Here is a 14,499-nt window from a genome sequence, read left to right as displayed (position 1 = left end):
TCAACAAACACCACTAACCACTCGGTGAGTTGCAGTTTTGAAAACGAACGTTAAGGGGTTTTTTTAGGACATGTTTGAGTAGCCTACAGTATGCCTGTTGGCAGCCACTCTGAGTAGTCAAAGGCGATTCAAAACGAGTCAGAAAGGTCGAGACAGGACCAATCTTCAAAATGTCGGTGTCCACCACTCTAGTTCATCCAAAACAAACCAGAAAAGGGACTCAAAGTGCTAAATACCAGAATTTTCCTTTAAATAATACTTTTGTAATACTTTATCAAGATGATGCCAGCGGCCATTTTGGATTCAGCTCTCTAGCAAAATGTCGACATTTTTGCGAGGGTCATGGGGTCTAATTTTTTTATATAAAGTGTGTATAAAAGTCAAATCAGTCGTCAATATATTAGACAGAGAATGATCACAGAATTGAGGTTTATGACCCAACTAAATGTGTAAATAAAAAGAAACAATGTGCACACACACACACTTTACCTCTGAAGGAGCTCTAGCGTGGAACCCAGATCTACTGGATAGTGGATGTTCAGGCAGTAGTAGCTTCCAAACATCAAGCAGATGGCAGTGATGAAGTTGGAGATATGGTCGTTCACAATCTTGCCGTCTATGCTGAGCATGAACTGCCTTGACGCATTGCAGCAGGTTCCTGCAAAGAACAGCACATCAGCTATTACCATTCAAGTGCAAACACAAAATGATGCACAATAACAGACTGTTTTGTAGTGAATCACATAACATGATTACTTTCTCAATACAAAATATAACTAGCATTTTTAAAGGGATATTCCACCATTTGGGTAATTACACTCATTTTACACCTCCCCATGAGAAACAATTGATTTTTACCTTTTGCCTGAATGAGAGTATAGCTCCATGTGAAATCAGCCCAGAAAATCACCATGTTTCATTTTCTGTTGGTCTTATTACACTTTCTAACTTGAGACAAGTTTTGAATAGGAAAATTACCAGAAATCTTAGCCACTTTTAAACGTGATGCTAGTAGGCGAGATGCTAATGGTCTAATCCAATTCAATGGTCTATGGATGGAGCTAAAAGTGGATGGTCTAGGATGGAGCTAAAAGTGGTATCGCTAGACTCAGAGAGCGGCTGGATGAACTGGAGAAAGGTAAAAATCAATTGTTTCACTCAAGGGGAGGTGGAAAATGAGTAATTTCCCAAATGGTGGAATATCCCTTTTAAAGCGTAACTCTCGCCAAAATGTATCCTAGGGTGTTTTTGTGAATGTACGAGACAAACATTCTTGTAAAAGCATAAATACGACCAAAGCGCCACTTTTAAACTTGTCCGTGTCTGTCGTTTTCAGGTCAAATGGCCTTTTGAATGGGCACTACTATTTTGATACATGATCGCGTCAAAATCGTTATTTTTATAAACACTAAGATGGCTCGACACAAAATGAAACTTTGATTGAAGCATCAGTGTCTACACATGAACGAGCATTGAGAACATTGTTTGTGTTAACAGAGTTTACTAAAAGAAAGGTTTTGAACAACTCACTTGGTTTTTCTGCTCGCCGCCATCTGCCACACTGTGTACACTAACAATGTTCTCAATGTTCAAGTTCATGCGTAGAGACACTGATGATACTTCAATCAAAGTTTCATGTTGTGTAGGTACGAAAGTAGCAGTGCCCTTACGATTCCCATTCAAAAGGCCATTTGACTCGAAAACGACAACACGGACAAGCTTAAAAGTGGCGCTTCAGACTAGTTATGTTTTTAAACGAAAATTTGACTCGAGTAGGGGAGACCGGGTATGGTTGTAACACATTTTTCTTCAGCACCTAAAACTACCATTTCTTTTAAAGCTACAGTTCTGGAACTTTTTGGCAAAGTAACCACATTTGTCTACTACAAGTGGCAACCATTTAAATCTGTTCAACTATATTACAGAATTTGTGAGATTATGACAAATACAGTGTGTACCTTTGTTACAACCTACCCCACTACTGGGGTAGATTGTAACACCTATTGGGGTAGATTGTAACAGGTACAAAAAAATGCAGAAAAACAATGGAATTCCATTTGATATACTGATTTATTGCATAAACAGGGTACACAGGGTGTGAAAATAGATTCACCAACATATTGTATACCATACAATCCGTTCTTCACATAGAGAATGAAGATCATATTAACGTTTTAAACTAAATATAAAAACCACAGCGTTTATACTTTTGTGTGTGTATGTATTTGTGTCTCTCATGGAAAGAGAGAGAGGGCTGAACAGTCACACACACAAAGATGAAATTAAACAGACATTAAATGGGTCTACTAGCCCCATTACACAGGTTGTAACATATTCAAAAATTGTGTTACAACCTACCCCACCACTGTCATCCATTGTTTAGCTAGCTGTATTAGCATGGTGCTTTGACATTAGCAAGAGAGAGCTACACCATTCTTTACTAGAGAAACTATAGTTTGACCTGATGTAACTCATACAACTGTATCTACAATGGTAAAAGCACTAGAAAAAAAAAATTAAAAAAAAAAAAAGTTACTTTCTTACCTCAGATGTTGAATTTTTCTCCTTACTCCTGGATAAATGGCACTAACAACTTGAAAATGTCCATGTGTGATTGTTAAGGAAGTCTGAGCAGTCAGAAACTGTCACATGGCTCATATCTTATCCCTGATTGGTGGAATTGGTGATGTTACAACTCTCCCCATGTTACAACCATACCCGGTCTCCCCTACATTCAGAAAAACACCCTTGGATGCATTCTGGCGAGAGTTACGCTTTACATGTCACCGTGCATTTTACGTAACATGTCCATACAGACCCCTTCAGTAAACTGGAATAAACTTACCACATACAATGATGCAAGGGGTCACAGGCAAGCCTTCCACGTGTACTTCATTTGCCAGGCATGTCTCCTTTACGTAGTGGAAGAGGTTCTCCTCTTTTTCATTGAAGTAGGAGAGAAGAAGAAGCACCATATCCTTGATGTCACCTGAGCTGCCCTCCAACGGCCCTCTCAGAAATTTCAGCTTTATTACAGTCTCCAAGACGCGTTTGCTCTTGTCTGCGCAAACAGTTGTCAAAGTTCAAAAGCCGTTTTCCCTTTTTTTTATACTACTGAGGAAAGTCTCCTTAAGTGGTAGTCCTGTGAGCTCTAGGAAATGGACGGTCATCCCAATTTCTTCAAATAAAAAAGGCCATTCCTCCCTTAGGCATTGGAGATCTGTTCCTGTGTTTATTTCTTGACGTTGGGAGTAGTAAGTGCACTTCATAAGGGCTTGTACCTCTTCTGGACTGAAAGTATGCTGTTCATGAAGCATCTTCATTTTAACCTTTTTTTCCTGTTGGCTTTCCAATATCTCACTGACTGGCATGAACTTCAAATTCCACTTTATGCAGCCATACGTGTCCTGAACAACCGCCCTTTGCTCAGCTGGGATTTCCTCTGTGTCGGAGTCACCCGTTTCCTGTTTACGCCTCTTAATCCTGGGTGTTGAAGGCCGCTTCACGTTGTCAATGCGGGCTTGTAGCTGTTTGACTAGTGAATGATATCCTGCTCCCACTACCTCACCTTCTATGACATCTTTCAGGGACTGTGGATACTTGGCAACAATTTTTTTGGCAACTTCTGTAGCCTCTAGTTTACTTGGAGAGTAATTGCAGAGACAACAATGCGGATCATTTCTCGCCGTAAACGTGGGCTTGGCCTTTTCCCTCTCTCCAAGCACTGCATTAAGTCTTCAGGAAATTTCCCCCATGGAATCTGAAAGCTGTCAACCCAATCTGCAGTTCTAATCAGATTGCTGGGTGAGGTGCAAGGTGAGAGTGAGGAGCGAGTAGAGGTAGGAGAGGTGAGAGGTGAAACGGAAGGACTGACAACTGACTGGCTGTGAGTTTCAGGGCTCTGAACTGTAAAACAAAAATAATGAAATTAAAAATGTATTAAACTGATTGGTGGTCTGCGTACCATTAGTTCATTTGATATTCAGAGTTGCAAATCAATTATAAAAACAGATGAAAATCTTCTGCCTGGAGTAGATCTACAAATTCATCTCATTCTACATCTCATTTAACATAACTAGCAAGATAACATGACATGTATTTGTATTTTATATCCATCGGTAATGTAGCCTATGAACCTCTATGTAGGCTACACAATCACCTAAGATGCACGAGAAATAAATAGATTTCTGCGATCGGTTGACAACTCAAACTTGCGATAACACCCGTTTGATTAGACTCATACCCTCGGTTACAGTCTCCTTCAGTAGCCTGGCGCGCGGTCACTTTGTGAACCTACTATGATGAAGCCAGCAACATTCACCTCTCTAATATTTAACTTTCTAACTACAAAGATAACATGATGTGTATTTGTAGGCTATGTGATGAACTTCCCCATCGATATATGAATGGCCATGAACACAAGCAACTACGATGCACTAAAAACAAGGCATGGTTAATAACTTGCTGCGAACCTAGACAACCGTTTTGATTACATAGACTCATAGGCTATACCTCGGTTACGGTCTCGTTTAGTAGGCTAAGTAGCCTGATGCGCGGTCTCTTCGTGACAAACGAAGCCAGCAACATTTAACTTTATATAACTAGGCTACCCAGATAACGTGCAGCCTATTTGAAGCTTATGTGATGTAGGCTACTTCCCCATCAATAATGTGTAAATTGCCATGAACACAATCATCTACGATACTAGAATAAGGCTTGGTTAATAACTAACTTGTCGAGAACCTAGACCGTTTGATAACATTAGACTCACCCTCGATTATGGTCTCGTTCAGCCTGGCACGGTCTTCGTGAGGCTAAGCAACATTCACTTCTCTAACATTTAACTTTATAACTTTAAGATAATATGACGTTTAGGCTAATATGAGATGTAGGCCTACTTCCCCATCGATAATGTGTGAATTGCCATGAATAAATAATCTAGGCTACGATGCACTAACAAGGCTGGTATGAATCAAACTTGCCGAGAACCAAGACAAGATAAAGGGTACAGCGGTTGTTGCACGGTTACATTCGGTCTCATTCTGTCTCCTCGTGACAGCCTGCAGCCTACAGTCATTCACTTCTAAGCATTTATTTAACACGACTACTAAGATAACATTAGGCCTATGTGTATTTGTAGGTATGTGATATAATACTTTCCCATCGATAAAATTTCCATGAACATAAGCATCTAGTTTGCACTAGAAAGGCTTATGTGATCGGTTGATTACAACTTGCCGAGAACCTAGCGAACTGTTTGACTCGTGTGGCAGCCACGGTTACGAGGCCCGGAGAACCTAGCGAACTGTTTGACTCCTTTGACAGCCACGGTTATGAGGCCCAGAGCCATACAGGCTCATCATAGTTTGACTGATTGTACTACCACTCCAGTAGAGGCGCTAATATGCGATACGATGAAAGAGTAGCGACGAGAACACTCGAGCACAGCCAAACAAGCCAGTGTTGCTCTGTATGTGAAAATGAATGAAGTTAGGAACACTGAGTCGGTTTTTGACGTTTGGCACTCGATTCTCCCGGCTCAGTGACACGAACCGGGTTATTTAACCGACACTTCTGTCAGTTCGTCAACACTACTGGTCTGGGTTTGCTGAAGTAACCTAGACTACAGGCTGCATTTATTACAGAAAATCAAGCAACATAGCACGTAGGCCTATCTACACTATTTAGAGACAGGAGCTTAAGTTTACCGCGACAACAGCTGTCATTAATTCACATCGTCGTAGGCTGCACCGATGCACAGACTAAACGGTAAAAAAAGTAATGATAGCCTACTGGAAGCTTCTACCCTTTTGGATGTGTAGAGTTGTAGGCCTAGGTGCACTTAGTTGTTAGCGATTGACCAGGTTGCTTTTTGAAATGAAATGCGTTTGTTAGGCTAGCCGATTGTAAAAATAGGGAAATTAAAGTGCGTGCTGTGCCTATACATTACACAAACAATCTTAAATCGCGGAGATAACATTCGTTAGACAGGCAAAGCTGTCAGCAGCAACATGCATAAGAGCCTTAATAGTAAGAGGGTCTCGCGGACACTCGTGGTTGCTGTTAACATTAGGCTATATTAATTCAACTGTGACATGAAATGTTTGCTAGATAACTTTAAATTCTTAGTGGGACATGCACAGACAAGTGGGATGCTGGACAGGTCGCTATACGTTAGCCCGGCACATCCGGGAACTTGACTCGTGACAAACGTTCCCGCCCCTTTCGGGGGGAAAACAAACAACCCCTCTCATTAACTCCAACGCAAATTAGGGATTTTCCCGTGCAGGCCGATCCCACATTTTTTGCTAATATCGGCGGCCGATCCGATCCAAATATCGGATCGGGACATCCCTATTTCAGTCTGCAAACAAGATTTTCCTTTCCTTTCATAACAAACCCTTCTGGCTGTTTCATGTACACCTCCTCTTTGAGTTCACCATTCAAGAAGGCAGTCTTTACTGTACATCCAGTTGATGCAGCTTCAGTCCATGTTGCGCTGCAAGTGCAACAACTGTGCGGACAGACTCAAACCTGACCACTGGACTGAATGTCTCATCATAGTCAGATCCAAATCTCTGAGAAAAACCTTGAGCCACCAGGCGAGCTTTGTGTCTTTCGATTTCTCCATCAGTGTCGACTTTGACTTTGAAGACCCACTTGCTCCCTACGGCTTTCTTGTTCTCAGGTAATTCCACAAGGTCCCACACTTCATTTGCATATAGAGACTCCATCTCTTTCTGCATTGCTTCTTTCCACTTCGATTTCTCAGGACTGGTAAGCGCATCACACACAGTTTCAGGTTCACGCAGGTCAGTGTTAGCAACTGTCACCCACTCTCCGTAGTGATCAGGCGGTTTTCGAGTTCTTTCTGGCCTTTGTGTCTCAGGCTCAGCTGTCTCAGTGATATCCGGTTCTTCACTGTTAATGCAGTCGAATTCCACCAAACTGTGCTCAATGTTTTCTTCACATAAGTCAGATGTCTCAGCACCACAGACTGATTCGTTGAATATCACGTCTCGGCTGTAGAAGACTTTTGCCTGTTTTATGTCATACAATCTGTATCCTTTTGTTTCTGTTCCATAGCCCAGCAGAACACATTTTCTTGCCTTTGAGTCCAATTTCTTTCTTTCATCCTTTGGTATGTGGGCATAGGAATCACATCCAAATACACGTAGATGACTCACAGTAGGTTTCTCTCCAGCCCAGGCTTCAAATGGAGTCATGTCTGCTACTGCTTTTGTTGGACTTCGATTCCTCAGGTATACTGCTGTTGCGAGAGCTTCTGCCCAGAACCTCTGAGGCAGCTTTGCATCAGCGAGCATTGATCTCACCATTTCAACCAGTGTTCTGTTCATCCTCTCTGCAACACCATTCTGTTCAGGGGTCTTTGGCACGGTTAGTTCATGTCGCACTCCTTCTGCTTTCAGAAACGCTTCAAACTCCTTCGAAATGTATTCTCCTCCATTATCTGTGCGAAGAACTTTTAGTTTTCTCCCAGTGTATGTTTCCACTTCTGCTTTCCACTGAACAAACTTTTTGAAGTCAGTGTCTTTCAGGACATCATAGTCCAATCCTTCCACTAACTGCTCTTTAGCCAGCCTCTTCAAATTTTGCAGTCCAAGGTGACCAAAACGACAATGCCAAATGGTTTCTTTTCTCTCCTTGTGCACACTCTCCGTAGCAGCTGAATTAGCTTTTCTTGGCAATTGTTCTTGGCAATGAATGTAGTACAGGCTATCCACTTTCTTTGCAACTGCAATTTGCTTTCCATTCGCATCCATTAAACTACACTCATTTTCACTGAACTTCACAATCTTCCCAGACTGTGTTGCCATGGACATGCTCAACAGGTTGTATGACAGGCGTGGTACATACAGCACGTTGTTCAGCTTGCATTTTTGAGTTGTGTCAGCAAGAATCATTTCCAGCATAACACCACGACCTGTTGCTTCAACTGAATAGCCATCACCTAGTGTGACTTCTTGTGTTGGCTGTAAGCTATTGAATTTAATGAACATCTTGTTGTCATTACACATGTGACAGGTAGCTCCAGAGTCCACAATCCAGCTAATACTTTTTCCAGCAGATTTCACTGATAATGCATGACTCACTACTAGACCAGCACACTCATTGTCTTCATTGTCATTTGCTCTTTTCACTTCAGCCTTGTTTAATTTTTGCTTTGATCCCTTTTGACTTTGTTTATCTCCATTTTGTTCATTTTTCAACAAATCTCTACAATTTCGTTTGATGTGGCCAAACTTTCCACAGTGGTGACATTTTGGACCTTTCCCTTTAAATTTCTGCTTACTGGTCATTGCTTTTGCATCACTGCTTGTATCAGTATCACGTTGCTTCATTTTGCGGCAAACGCTCAGTCACAACTTCCATTTTCGGCACATCCACACTTGCCTCTAACGCTGTCACTATCATGTTAAACGACTCAGGCAGACTTGCGAGCAGACAAACTACACGGTCATCTTCATCTATCGGATCTCCAATAACTGACAGTGCGTCAAACGTTTCAATCATACTCTTAATATGATCTTGAACTGACTCACCATCCATCAGGCGTAGAGCATGAAGTTTTCGCCTCAGTGCCAGTCTGTTTGCCCACGTTCTTGCTTGAAACTGATCCGCGAGCTTGCGCCAGACAACGGAGGGATCCGTAGGCTCTCCGATTAGGTAAAGCAGAGATGGTTGGATTGACAGCACAGTCGTAGACCGAGCGCGATCTCTCTTCGAAATAAACTTCACAAATTCTTCTTTCTCTGATCGACTAGGGCTGTCTACCTCGCCTTTCACAATCCCCCACAGGCCCTCTCTCACTAAAGCCATCTGACATTGCACTCTCCACGTCGGTTAGAGCCGTTCAGCGGAATAATTGAAACTTTCAATTCCGCCATCCTTCTTCTTTCTTTTAAAGTTTTCTCAAAGAATTCAAAAGAACTATGTGGCAACAACAATCCTTCAACAATCGTTAATATTTTGTCAAATGCACATGCAGAGGAGGGGCAGCGGGCTACGAGAGAGAGTGGGGCGGGGCAAGGAAAGGCTGCGTGCGTAAAAAGCGCAGCTCAATGGCAATGCAAGGATTTGACCTTATATTTAAATTAAATTAAATTAAACATAGAATATTCATCTGTGGCGGCCGAATTTTATTTCGTGGCGCCCCGCCACAGATTAGTCAATGTATGGAAAACACTGCGATTGAAGATGTGACATTGTGGAACTAACTTCCGGTATTTCTCGGGGAAAAATGTAATCGTAATGTCAATTACAATTGTTAATTTAAAATTTATCATGTCAGAAAAGATCATTTAAACACTACTTTTCGAAACCTTAGTATCTAAGCTATCATTTACAAGTATAAACAAATATCCCATATTTTTGTCGTTTTTTATGACTAGGACTACTTAATTATAATTATAATTACTTAATTAATGCTCATCTCAAAATAATATCTGGCGACTTTAGCCAGGTTTTCATGGGCGGAGTCACATACAGTATGTCCGGAAATCATTGGTGTTTATGGGGTTATTAGCTTTCCCCATCATTATGGTTGTGGTTAGCCCTTCTTTCATTTCTAAAAAAGGTCAAAGATTAGAACGCTATGAAGCTGCTCTGGAGTGGATGTCATCAAAAGTAGAAATTGCTACAATTCCAAAACTGGATTAGTCTGGAACGGCTAATTGTACAGAGGAATACTTTACATCTTTGTGTTCGTTAAGGTCTGCTGTTCATTTAGATATACATTTTCTTTAAATTTCTTGCGTTTTTTAAATTTCTTGCAAGTTAATGTTCTCACGAACCGTTTATCACAGCTCATGGCTAGTAACATTTAAAAGCTGACACTGCGAGCTTTCACGTGATGTACATGCGACAACAGCATGTTGTCCACTTAGATTCTGTCCATTTCAGTTCTCTTTTAACACGCTAGCATTCTGCTAATGAATGCTGATTGGTAAGTGAAGCTCCATAGGCTTCCATTCATTCTGAGCTCGCTTGCGAGTGCCGTCTAGGTGAACTGCAGCCAGTCTCAGAAACAGGAAGTGTTCTGAGAGTGAAAGTTCTCCTCCTATTAGAAATGATCTGATGCAGTCTATATTTTTTTCCATCACTGTTATCCTGTATCCATGACAATCACATTGTAATGTCACCATGACAACATGCTCCTACTCATTACGTTTGCATGCAGGATAACCTGCCTCTCCAGGTTCATGCGCATCCTTTTCTCAGGATTCAGTTTCATTGGAAGATGGATTAGCCTTTCATTATATTTAATCCCAAAAGTCAGGGTTATGGCACTCACACACACGCTTGCACACACACACACACCAATACACACGGCAAACCCCCTGAGCAGTTCCTTGTGGACTGCTGACATAAACTTGATGAATGCAGAGGCATGATCCTCAAGCGTGCTCTGTGTAATGAAAGGCTAATCCACCTTCCAATCAGACCGAGAAAACCACGCTGAACCAGAAGAAGCAGGTCACCCCAGCCCTGAGCTGCTGAGAGGCCATCAGGAGCCTGGTGGGAGTGTGACCATAACACAGCACTCTGTGTGTATGTGTGTGATCCTGGTGGGAGTGTGGCGCTGGCACACAATAAAGAGGAGATTAGGGTGGGGCAGACGTGGCATAAAGGATATTAAAATACTGTGTGTGTGTGTGTGTGTGTGTGTGTGTGTGTGTGTGTGTGTTACTCAAACATGCCTCTGTGGGTTCACCTGCCCAGCACAGCATGCAGCTCTTGTCTCTCACAGCAGAGTATGCGGCTCTTGCAGCTCTATGTGCTTTCAAGTCAAGACTTCTGTGTGTGTGTGTGCGTGTGTGTCTGGCACTGAACTCGTGTCTTGGGGGGAAACACGTCTGTACCCTGACCTTAATACCAAACACACCCCAGACTCGTTGGTATTGCAGTCAGAATACACCATATTGAACCACAGTGACAGCACTGTGTCACACTGTGTGTATGTGTGTGTGTGAGAGAGAGTGTCTTCAGGCTGTGACTTGACAGAAGGCTCAGAGTTTGAAATAGGGCATATTCATTGATCTATTGATTGTTATCTTTGAAGCAGAGCTTTGTTGACATGACAAACAGACTGCTGTCAAAGTGCCAAGCCCCAGTGATTAAGTGCATATGACTACCATAGATGTGAAATAAACAAAGTCAATCACACACACACACAGGGAAGGGCTAAGGTAAATAGAACCAATGCAGTCAACCCAGCATTTATGAAAAATAGTTCCACGGACAGGTGCACACTTACCTACAAATCATTCACACTCTCTTTCTCACACAAATATACAAACACAAAGACATATACACACAAAGACATATACAAATTCATAGACACACACACACCAAATCATTCACTCTGTCCCTCTTTCTCACACAAATAAACAAACACACATTAACACACACCAACCTTCACACCACCTTAAGCCATTTAGAAACGCAAACAATCATAAATGAAATTCCTATTCATATAAATATTCCAAAAGTGGGACAAACTACAGTAACTCTGCTTCCCATCTGTAAACACATGCACACACACAAATACACACATGCACAGATGAACACACAAGAACACACACACGCACACCAAGATACTGTATATGCACATGCAAACACACACATACGCAACACCTGCAAACTCACATGCACATGCAAAAGAACACACACATGCAAACACACACACATGCAACACAGTGCTTCATTACATGTTTGTCCTCTGCTCCTCTCATGTCTTTGTATGTGTTCTTTGTACACTCTTCACTCCAAACCTATTCATCTGTGTGTGTATGTGTGTGAGTGAGTGTGTGTGTGTGTGTGTGTGTGTGATTGTCCTGACTCATTCTCCTGTTAATTGGCCCTTTTCAAGTTCCCATGTCTCGTTGCAGGGCTCCCCCGTCATCTTCCCTGTTGGCAGGCGGATTAATCTTAGATTCTCTGAGATTGCCTTAAACTCAGGTCATTCGCCCATTAATTGTCTGGGTATTAGAGACCCTTGTTTGGATTACAAATGCTGCCTGAGTGTGTGCACGTGTGTGTGTGTGTTTTGTCTGGGCTACAAACGCTGCCTGCACAGTGTGTTCAGGAGTAATTAGGCTTGTTAGCTACTGGTGAAAAATAACACTAAACACACGGTTTGTTTATCCATTAACGGGACACACACAAAGCACAGCTTCCCAAACAGTCTAGAAGAAATCAAAACCAACACACACACACACACACACACACACACACACACAGGATAAGCAAGCAGAAAAGGAATACTGAAAAGGTCACTTTGGTGCAAGATTAAAAAAGAGGCTTTATTTTACTAGCAAAACATTGCATATGCGGGCGTGCGCGCACACACACACACACATACAGATTCTTGCATATGTCAAACACATTTGTCAGTGCCGTCTTAAGATGACTTTCTTCCTGGACTGCTCATATTCCCTACTGCTGAAGCAAACAGACACACACACACACACACACACACACACACATTACCTGACTATGTAAAAGAGCGAAATAAGTCCGAGTGCTGCTGCTCGGGCGGCTCTGTCTTGTTTAGGCCAGAGAGATGGGAAGGGGAGACGGATGCTCTGCACACGCACACACACGTACACACACATACACACACACACACACACCGACTGTGGTGGACTGTCCCTGCTGCTCTACAGTACTTGGCGTATCCGTGTGGTTTGGGCCATAGAGATGGGAAGGGGAGTTAATGCATTAATCACGCCTCATCACAGACCAAATGAGTGCTGATGAGAATGGAATCACATCACACGTCTGATAGCGCTTGGCTCTCACTCAGCTGCACCATATGGATGTGTGTGTGTGTGTGTTTTATCTCTGCTTGTTTTGGCATAAATCTTTTTCTTATGCAGTTAAAAGAAAACAGATGAGGACAGGAGAGAACTAATACACACACACACACATGCACATACACACGCACACATGCACACACACACATTTGAGCAGATGGATAATGGGCAGTGCGTACTAACAGTGAGATGAGGGGGCTTTGTGTGTGTGTGTGTGTCAGAGTTTCCGCTAGGAGAACTCCGCTGCAGAGGTTTAGTTTTCCGGACATTTTGATGATATGCCGGTCAAATGTCCTATTATCACTTCTTAATTACCTAGTCAAGTTGAGGAACACTGGAGACAGGCTATGTAGCTTAAAGAATGACATAATCAGGCTGAATAGAATGCAACATGTTCATTAGCCTAACGTACGTAAACATGCCTAACAAGATCTAGCCAGTATCTATGTTTTCATGGACAGCAAGAGTCCGCTTCATTCATTGTTTTAAAAAGGCTACGTTGTTTGTTGCTGCTATACCCACGTTATCTCCAGTGGTTCCACTGTTTAACTTGCACAGATGCGCACACACAAGAATGAGCGCTCACACCACTACATCCTAAGGCTATGCCTCTTTATTTGATAACAATAAATTAAGAAATATTTCCTATTCTGGGAATTGTTTAGTTTCTTTTTCTTTCGGTCTGCGGTTCAATGATATCGTTTAATTGTGCCGGAAATTATCCGCGGACCAGCAATCCCCTTGTCGAGGAGGCCCTAACCCTGCAAATCATAGACAGAGAAAGCATAGGCCTACTGTACGTTTTTGTTTGTTTTTATGTAATGTTCGTAATTTTATGTAATGTCACGTTTATTTTTTGTATTGATTTGTCTAGTTAAATGTTTTCTCTCTCTATTTACATTATTTTTGATAGTTTTCGTGTTATTCTCTTAGTCCTTTTTACTGCTTTCAAGTCGGCTGATGTTGTTAACGTCTGTCCATTGGGAGCTTGCTATGGCTAGCTTTTGCCCTGGGCCTCTTACATCCTTCCCATCCATCTGTGAGCCGGTGCTGCACTTCAGTGTCTGGTCGAGGGGATTTCTCGGGACAGCAGCTGGAGCTACTCTGAGAAAGATCTGCTGAGGCCGCCGAGCTGTTTCTGACCAGTGAGCTGCCATGCCAACTGCCTGGAGTCTGGATTGAGCAGACTAACGTTAGCGTTGAAGAACTCTGCGTTACGGACCATCAAACGATCGCTGTTAAAAGTCCACCGAGTTGCTGATCTACAAAATTGGCCATGACTTCGGACTGTTATGCTTCCAGTGATATCCAGACTATAACAAGGCCTAACGTTCACGTTATCTCCAGACTGCCAGTGAGTGTAAAGAACTTTGTTGGCGTTGCATGCATCGGTTGTGGAGACACAGCTGTGCGCAGTTTCACGTGAGTCATCATTGCCCTTGGACATTTACAGCGGGTTGGAAATTGGACTAATTTTATTTTTAATTTTTATTTATTTTATTTATTAATTTGTTTGTTGTCTGTCTTGTATGTCTCGGTGTCACAGGTACGCTGGCGACTACTCCGCTCCGTCCGGCATCTTTTGCGTTTGTTATTTCTTAAATGTAGTTCTATGTCTTGGTGTCACGGGTACGCTGGCGACTACGCCGCTCCGTCCGCT

At 42.3% G+C, this 14,499-nt stretch overlaps 1 protein-coding gene across 1 annotated transcript; it reads right to left on the bottom strand.

The window, feature by feature from the left end:
* Window positions 1–442: 442 nt before the first annotated feature.
* LOC121713999 lies at window positions 443–3,170 on the bottom strand. Its single transcript, XM_042099123.1, has 2 exons — window positions 2,846–3,170; window positions 443–658 (listed from the first exon to the last, which is right to left on the bottom strand). Exons 1-2 carry the CDS (start codon window positions 2,973–2,975, stop codon window positions 486–488), a joined length of 303 nt encoding a protein of 100 aa, XP_041955057.1. The 5' UTR covers window positions 2,976–3,170; the 3' UTR covers window positions 443–485.
* Window positions 3,171–14,499: the final 11,329 nt, after the last annotated feature.

The sequence above is a fragment of the Alosa sapidissima genome, chromosome 7, assembly GCF_018492685.1.
Source record: "Alosa sapidissima isolate fAloSap1 chromosome 7, fAloSap1.pri, whole genome shotgun sequence".
In the NCBI taxonomy this organism is placed as follows: Eukaryota; Metazoa; Chordata; class Actinopteri; order Clupeiformes; family Clupeidae; genus Alosa; species Alosa sapidissima.
This window is presented reverse-complemented; position numbering and strand designations above follow the sequence as displayed.